At 66.5% G+C, this 8,341-nt stretch overlaps 1 protein-coding gene across 1 annotated transcript; it reads left to right on the forward strand.

Moving 5' to 3' along the window:
• Nucleotides 1-4: 4 nt before the first annotated feature.
• Nucleotides 5-8,341, forward strand: VPS9D1 (VPS9 domain containing 1; the record flags this gene model as incomplete). The annotated part of the gene is made up of 13 exons (XM_006027865.3): nt 5-113; nt 197-359; nt 499-610; nt 1,185-1,247; nt 1,711-1,763; nt 2,137-2,224; nt 2,553-2,638; nt 2,978-3,402; nt 4,420-4,549; nt 4,781-4,989; nt 5,358-5,436; nt 6,470-6,574; nt 7,403-8,341. Coding segments are annotated over 13 exons (1,716 nt in total), but the record flags the coding sequence as incomplete, so codon positions are not given.

Genomic DNA, 8,341 nt, shown 5'->3' on the forward strand with positions numbered 1-8,341 from the left:
CTGCCCCTCTCCGGCGCCAGACGGGGCCGAGGGGGTGACGCCCGACACGCCCAAGATGCTGAAGCTGGCGGAGCAGTGCCTGGAGAGAGCCAAGTCCAGCGCGGCCGAGCTGGGTGAGCGCCGGGCGCGGAGCCGTCGCGGGGCCGGCGCCGGGGCCTGTAGCCCTTGGCAACCCCGGTGCTTTCCCCGCCCGCAGGGAAGAGCCAGGTGAAGCCGGCAGCCCCCGAGAAGGGCCCAGGCCCTGTTCCCGTCTCCCGGCACCGCAGGGTCTTCTCGGACGAGGGCGGGAAGCTGTCGCCCTTCCTGCCCCCGGAGATCTTCCAGAAGCTGCAGGTCGCGGAGGCGCAGAGCTCCAAGAAGTGAGCGGGGCGGGACGCACGGGTTGGGTGAGGACCCCTGGGCAGCTGCCGGGGGGGTGGGGAGAGGGGCCTGTGTCGGCCCGTTCCAGCTCCTCGCAGCTTGCCCCCGCTCCCCCTCAGTGGCTCCCGGTGTTTGCAGGGAGCTCACGCCGCTGGAGGAGGCATCGCTGCAGAACCAGAAGCTGAAGGCCGCGTACGAGGCGCGCCTGGCCCGGCTCAACCCCAGCCAGGCCCTGCAGAAGACCTCTCTGGCAAGTGCAGCTGGGGTGGAGAGCGCAAGGGGTGGAGGGGCGGGGGTTGCATCCAGGCAGAGAAGGGGCTATGCCCTCCCAGGTGATGGACTGCTGGACCGCAGCCCCAGGAGCGCGGGCTTGACCCGCTGGTTGCCCCAGCTGGCTGGGTGGCTCCTGGCTGTCGGGCAGACGGGGCTCCCTGGAGCAGGCCTGGGGGGAGGGTGGGAGCTGGGAGGAGGCAAGAGCAGAGCCCTCCCGTGCGGCCCACAGCTGAGGGGGTGGCAGCAGCCGCTGCTTCAAGGGCTGGATGAGCCTGGGGCCCAGCCAGCCAGGCCCCGGGGTGACCACGCGTGCTCACGCCTCGCTGCCGAGGCGTAGCCAACCCCCCAGGATGGGCCTGGGGCCTGTCCAGCCACCTGCCAGCCTTGGTCTGGGCTGCAGAAGCGCAGGGTGGGGTGTGTTCAGCCACTACCCGAAATGCCCTGCCATCTCCTGGCACGCGGAAAGGAGCGGGGTCCTGGCTGGGTGCTCCTGGCACAGGGGAGCAGGTGAGAGTTAGGGCTTGCCCACAACGCCTGCGTGTGCTTTGCAGACGCTGTCCCTCCAGCGGCAGATGATGGAGAACCTGGTGATCGCCAAGGCGCGGGAGGAGACGGTATCCTTCCCAAGCCACCCCTGTGGCGCCCGGGGTCTGTGCCTTCCCCCTCAGGCCAGGGCCGGGTGAGGGTGCGGCTGGGGTGAGGCTCAAGGAGCAGTGGTTGAGCCAGACCCAGAGCACGTGGGGCTCTGAGACCGGGTAACACCTGCTGGGAAGCCCAGCCTGCTGCCCCCCCCTCCTGCAAACACCCCTCCCAGATTCCAGCTTGCACCTAGGCCAGGTCAGAAAACCCTCCCTGCTTGGCTGAACTCTGGCCCTGCCTGGGCGGGGACTGGGGCTAGGGCAAATACAGCCTGGCCCCCGGGGGTGCCCGCGCCCCACCTGTGCTGGCTCGCAGGGCCAGGCCAGCCTCTGGCAGGCACGGGGGCCGCGCTCTGTTTACATTTTCTGTTTAACCCTGGCCAGAAGCACGTGAGGCCGCAGAGGGCCGTGCCTGGGCCTTAACTCTGCTGTATTCCAGCTCCAGCGCAAGATGGAGGAGCGCCGGCTGCGCCTCCAGGAGGCAGCCAACAGGTAAGGAGGGCGGGGGCCACGCTGCGCCAGAGGAAGGGGAGTATTCATAGTGCCCTTGCTCAGCGCTCTGGGCCTTGGGCACCCGGCCGGGGTCCTTTATGCCCCATCTGAGGCTGGGGGGCCATGAGGGTGCTGCCTTTCGAGCCCTTCCCCAGCCGAGAGAGTGTCTGCAGCCTTGTCTTCGAGCCAGCTCCTCCCAGCTCGCAGCAGCTTCTGCCCAGGTTTCAGCCGCCGTGGCCTCTGCTTGGGGAGGTCGTTGCAATGCACCAAGTAGGGTGGATGCCCTGTCTCTTCTGTGCCCGGGCCCATGGTGGCAGCCAGGGTGCAGCCACCTGCTCCAAGCCTCACCCTGATGTATGCCATGTCCCCACAGGCGGTTCTCCAGCAGCGTGGCCCTAACCCCTGAGGAGCAGGAGCAGCGGGAGCTCTACGCCGCCATCCTGGAGTACGAGCAGGACCACGTATGTCCCTGCGCCCTGCCTAGCGCCGCTGGGCTCCCAAACCAGAGGCAGCCGCTGCCTCTGTGTCCTCTGCTCCCAGGCACCCAGAAAGGGCTGACGGGTGTGCACGGGCTGGCCATGCTCCCCAAAGCTGGAGCTCAGCCGGCTGGGGCTGGGGCATCATTGATGACTGGGTCTGCCCAGTTGCCTGCGCGTGTTGTGGGACAAGTGTAGCCCCCCAGGGTCCCCTTCCTGGGTGTGGTGTCTCCAGGGGCGGGGGGAGCTGCAGCCCTGCCTGGCACAGATGATGCCTGCCCCCACGAGCTCTCAGATGCTCTTCCCCCACAAGGAGTGGCCCCGGCTCTGGAAGAGCAAGCTGAGGAGGAACCCGGCAGACCTCACCCTGGTGTCCAGCCTCTTCTCCTGCCTCCTCAGGTAGGCTCCAGCTCTAGGGGCTGCTGGAGGCACCTCTCCAAAGCCCAGCCCTGGCACAAGGGGGATTTGGGTGGCCTCACAGCTGGCCAGGTGTTTGCTGGAGTCTCTCCCCAGCAGAGATGCTCCTGGGGTCTGTGGGAAAAGCTGCTCCAGCTGCGAGGGTGGTGCTTTGGACAGGGGCTATGCTGGGCTCCGTACCCACAGAGGGGCCTTGGGGGGCACGAGCTGGCTTCCCTCAGCAGCCACCTGGAAACTACAACGTCCCCAGCATGAGCTCATGGGATAGCAGGACACGTCCCAGTCCCAGCCCTGGCAAGCAGTCTTTTCCCTTCACTCCAGCTGTCCCGACCACCCCATCTGCCAGCTGCTGCGGAAACTTCAGTGTGCGGTCTACAGCCGGCTCTACCCTGTGGTTAGCCGGGGCATGGGCGACCCCCCGACCTGCCTGTCACTAGATGCTGAGGGGCTGCCAGTGCTGCCAGAGCCAGGGGGCCGGCGGCTCCGGGCCTCGCAGAGCCTGCACTGCATGTTCTCCATGCATGAGACCAACCAGCTCAACCTGCGCCACAGCCTCTCCAGTGCCCCCCTCATCGAGGACCCACCTGCCCTCACCTCCAGCCCCTGCCCACCCCAGCGGGACAGCTCCTTCGAGGACCTGGAGCGGTTCCTGATGGGGCCCGAGGGTGCAGCCCCGGCCGAGAAGAAGGTGGCATCTCTCCCAGAGCAGCTGAAAGGCATCGTGAAGGACATCCACAATGCCGTGGGTGAGGGGCTGGAGCCACGGGACAGTCCGAAGGAGCCTGGGTTTTGGCATCACTTGCCACTGGGTGCTTTCTAAGCAGGCTGGAACAGGGCTGGGCACTCCCAGGGCATTGCCATGTCTCAAAGCAGAGGCTACATCCCTCCCCCAGTGCCCCCAGCTGCCTTCTCAGACCCAGCAGGCCCTGCCCCATAGCTGGGCTTCGAGCTGCACCACTGCTACTGGTGCAGGCCTCTGAAACCTGTTGCCTCTGCTCGGAGGTGCAGTAGTCCAGTGGGGAGGTACACGGGCTCCTGGCATAGGACTGTGGCTCCAAGTCTTGGCTCCGTGGCCGCCAGAGGGCAGCGTCGGCCCCCGGAGCCGTCAGCTCTGCTCCACGGGCTCCGAGCACGGAGCTGCATGGCACCTGCTGCCGGGGCGAAGGCAGCCCCACAGCTGCCTGCTCCCTGCTGCAGACCCTGTCCCAGCTCATGGGGCCCAGGCGTGGCAGGAGCAGCCCGGGCAGAGCTGGTGGTAGCTGGTGCTTCCAGAGCTCTGCCAGGCACTGCACAACGCTCTCGGCAGCCTGGGCCAGGCAGAGGCCGCGTGGCGAGATGCAGGGAGGTGGGGGTTTGGCGCAGTGCTGATGAGGATGGATGGGAGGTGCTGTCTCCTGGGAGCGATGTGCAGGATGGGAGGATCCTGGGGGAGAGACCAGGGGCCGGTGATGGCTGCAGGGACAAGGAGATGCTGGCGGGAGAATTGAGAGCCCTGCTTTAGACTTGGCACGAGGGCTCCCTAGTCCCGGGGAGAGGCCAGAGGGCTGGGCTGTTAGGCCTGGAGCCGGAGGTGGGGAAGGGGTTGGTGAGATGAGAGGTGACCATGGGCGAGGTTACTCTAGACAGGGGCAGGCCGGAGCCTGGAAGAGCCAGCCCCTTGGGTTCGGTTCCTATCACCCCAGGTGGGAGCGCTGGGGGCACCGCTCAAGTGAAAGGGCACGAGCCGGCTATAGCAACTGAGCATGCTCTCTGCCTGCCCCCAGACCGGCTCCTGTCCCTGGCCCTGCTGGCCTTCGAGGGCCTCAACGCCGCCCCTGCTAAGGACCAGTGCCTGGCCTGCATTGAGGAAGCCTTCTTCCCCCCGCTTTGGGCCCCACTGCTGGCTCTGTACAGGTACCACGCGCCCGGGCAAGGGCTCAAGACCCCACACCTGGCTCCCTCCCAGTGCCAAGTTGGCGCCCGCCTCTCCGTGTGCCCAGGGCATGCAGGAGCTGCACAGCCGGGCCTGTGTGGTTCCAGCATTGTCCAGTCTACCCCGTGTCCAAGATGTGTCGTGAGCCAGGCCTGGTCAGGGAGTGCCGCACTGTGTTGTGCTCTTCACCAGCCCCCACTTCCTCCCTGCAGAAGCGTGTACAAGGCCCAGGAAGCTGCCCTGTCATGGGGCATGGAGCGCCACCACAACACACCGCCTGTGGACATGGGGGTCCCCTCCAAGCTGCTGCCCTGGGACAGCGCAACGCAGGCGCCGGGCTCCTACCCCTACAGTACTGCCGTGCAGGAGCTGCGGCTCATTGCCCTGGAGAGCTGCCCACAGAGGAAGCTGGACTGCATTGGTGAGGCACATGGGGGGCTCTGGGGCAGGAGCTGGAGCCATCAGGCCACAGCACCCCCTTTTCACATGGCTTTCAGGCAGGGGGGCTGCGTGGGGCAGGGGAGCTATGCTGTGTGCATGCTGTCAGCAAAGCCAGGCAATGCCCCCTCAAGAGCTGTGATCTCCCCTGGCCCATCTGAGCACCCCTGCATCCCTGCTGTGTGCTGCAGCACCCCTTTCTGCCCTAGCCCTGTCCTGCCACAGGCAGTGGGAGGAAGGTTTGCTTGGTGCAAGGCTGGGGTTGGCCCCAGTGCCACCTGCCAGGGGGAGGCTGCGGGGCCGGGTGTGGGCTGCTGTCCCTGATGCTGGGGCTTGGTGCCTTGCTTGCAGTGCGAGCTCTGCGCATGATCTGCGAGTGTGCTGAGGAGTACTGCGGGGCACGGGAGAGCCAGCCCCCCGCGGCCGCTATGTGAGTATGGTGGGGACGCAGCACAGTCCCTTTGCCCCTGTCACAGCCCTGGGCTCTTGAGGCTGGAAGGATGCAGTGTGGGAGATGGGGGAGGGCCAGGCTCCATGACTGGGTGCTTTGGGGGTGCTGCTCCCCTTGCTGCCATGGTGAAGTCTCCTGCAGCCCCATCTCTGAGCCGCGTGGGGCAGCTCAGTGTGAAGCCGTCAGGCCCACTGGCTAACATCCACCACCTCTCCATCGCTGCAAGGCGCCTAGCCCATTTTGCATTGCCGACACCAGGCCTGATGGATCGCTTCTGACAATGCGCCATGCCGTGGGGGTCCTCCCTGCTGTGCTGACCGGGTGGGGGGCCCGTGTCAGCAGCCGAGACCTCGGCTGGCAATTTAGCAAGCTCGGAAGCTGTCACAGGGACTTAAGCAGCAAGCAGGAGATGGTGGGACCGTGAGCAGGGCCCCGCGCCCCGGCGAGACAGCAGTCCTGCGGCTGGTCTGTCAAAGCAATGAGCAGGGAACTGGGGAGCAGGCAGAGCCGGGAGGGGGAGGCGGCAGGCGGCTGCTACTCCCAGCTGGGACTCGGTTGTCTGAGCTCTGCAGACCTGAAGGGCGAGAGAGCAGGCGCCGTGACCCCCACACTCCCAGCAAAGCCATGGCCTGTGGGAGCAGTGCTATAGCCGTGTGTGGCAGGGTGAACCAGACTGTCCCAGGGGTGCTCACAGCCCTCAGTCTCGGCATCTCTCCCTCTTGGCTTCTGATCCAGCGGCTCATGGGAGTCTAGCATCCCTGCCACGTGTGTGGTCACAGCAGCTCAACTCAACATCCCCGGTGCCCGCCCCAGCACCCACAGCAGCAACGCAACATCCCCGGTGCCTGCGCCCTCCAAGCGCTTTGCAGTCCAGCCTTGCCACTCCCCTGTGGCTCACCTGGGGAAACCGAGGCACAGAGGGGCAGTGCTGTCAGGCAGGGAAGAGCCAGTTGGGGATGGGGAGCGGTCTGCCTTGTAGGGAGCAGCCTGACGCTGCTCTTTGCCCCCGCAGTGGTGCTGATGACCTGCTGCCCATCCTGTCCTACGTGGCCGTGCGGAGCAGCCTGCCCCAGCTGGTGTCGGAGTGTGCCGCACTGGAGGAGTTCATTCACGAAGGGTAGGACGGGGCAGGTCCACCCTCGGGACCCCAGGGACGAGGGCCAGGCCTACCTGTGACTCCTCGCCAGCTGCCCCATGCATGCTTCCAGTAGGCTGCTGGGCCATGAGGGCAGGGCATGCGGTTGCCCCCCTGCATAGCCCTGCTCATGTCTCCTGATACCCCAGCCCAGGCAAGCTGGAGGCTGGGATACGATGAAGAGCTGCATGAGGGCCAGAGCCAACAGGAGGCGGGGGGGACACCCCAGCCAGCTGCCATCTGGGAGGGGACCCTCTTGGTCCCTAGGCTCCCCCCACACTGCCCTCTCACCTAGAGATCCCTGCAGCAGTGACAAGGGGGCCAGATGCCTTCGAATGGCCCTGGTGCCACGTACCGGGGGTGGGGGGGTGTCCTATATGCAGAAGCACCCACTGCCCCTCGCTGCAGGCTGCATCGTGCTGTCAGCTAACGAGCCCTGATGCTAACGAGCCACGGCAGCACCACAGCTGAGCCCTAATCGGAGGGGACAGACTGCGGGGAGAGTAGGGGGGCAGGCCGGACCCTGTGGAGCAGCAGGGGGAAGGGCTGGGCTGGCCCTGCTCGGCTCTGCAGCTCCTGCCCTTTCCTGAGACCCTGGAGCTCAGCCCCCTCCACCCCTGCCTGCAGCCCCACAGGCTGGGGCAGAAGCCAGTAACACAGGATTACGGTGGAGGCGTGGACTCCGCAGCCTGGCCCCTTGCAAGGGCCGGCGCCAGCCTTGGCTGCTGCTGGGGAAGCTTCGGCCCCCCTAGCAGCGGGGGTCAGCCAGGGGTTGCGTGGGCCAGGGCCCTGATGCGCTGGTCCCTGCAGGTACCTGATCGGCGAGGAGGGGTACTGCCTGACCTCCCTGCAGAGCGCCTTGGCCTTCCTGGAGTCCTTGCCCGCTGGGGCCACGGCCAAATAGTGGCCCCACACTGCTCCTCTGCCTGGGGGCACTGACATACCTCTCAGACCGGGCACTGCGGGGAGAGGCCTGTAGGCTGCCCCCGGCCCCACACGCTGGGAAGGGCTGTGCAATATGTGGGGGTCTGCTTGGAGCCAGCCACCCCCTCTAACCACTGCGGGGGGCAAGGGCCCACCCCAGCCCCTGCTGCCCCACATTGGTGCTGCATCCGGGGCCGCATTGACGCTTCTCCTGAGCCAACCGCTGCTGCTTTGCACCAGGATCCCCTGGGCGTGACACTGGGGAGGGGCCCAAGGGGCAGCATGTGCTCCCCTGGGGTCGCAGCTCACATGCCTCTGCCCACGCTGCTCTCGTGGCTGTTGGACGTGCCCTGTGTCCGTCTGTCTGTGCACTGTGTGCGAGTGTGTGCCTGCAGTGCAGTGCCAGCTGCCCCTGAACTGCTCCACTGGGCCTGTCTGGCTTGGAGGCTGCAGCCGGAGCAGACCTGTGGTGCTGGGGGTGGCTGGAGCCGGTAAGTTGTGCTGTGCACACGTGTGTGTATGTGCATATGCATGTGTGTGTGTGTTGGGAGGGGCATCCTGCAGCCCCCTCCTGGCTGGAGCAAGCTCGGGACTCATGGGAGCTGTGTTGGGGCCAGGCCTGGGCATCCCCCCACCCTGAGCCCTGGGGGCCCTCGCCCATGCCTGTCTCCCCCTGCCCCATCTTGGGCTGAGCAGGGTGGGAAAGGGGCTGGTCCTGCGCCCTCCCTGCCTGTCTGCAAAGCTGCTTTGCCCTGCTGGGGCCGCCCCGTGTCAGGGTCCTGGGGTAATAAACACATCTGTGACCTGGAGCCTCAGTGCAGGTTC

Source organism: Alligator sinensis, unplaced genomic scaffold (genome assembly GCF_000455745.1).
Source record: "Alligator sinensis unplaced genomic scaffold, ASM45574v1 scaffold255_1, whole genome shotgun sequence".
Lineage (NCBI taxonomy): Eukaryota > Metazoa > Chordata > Crocodylia > Alligatoridae > Alligator > Alligator sinensis.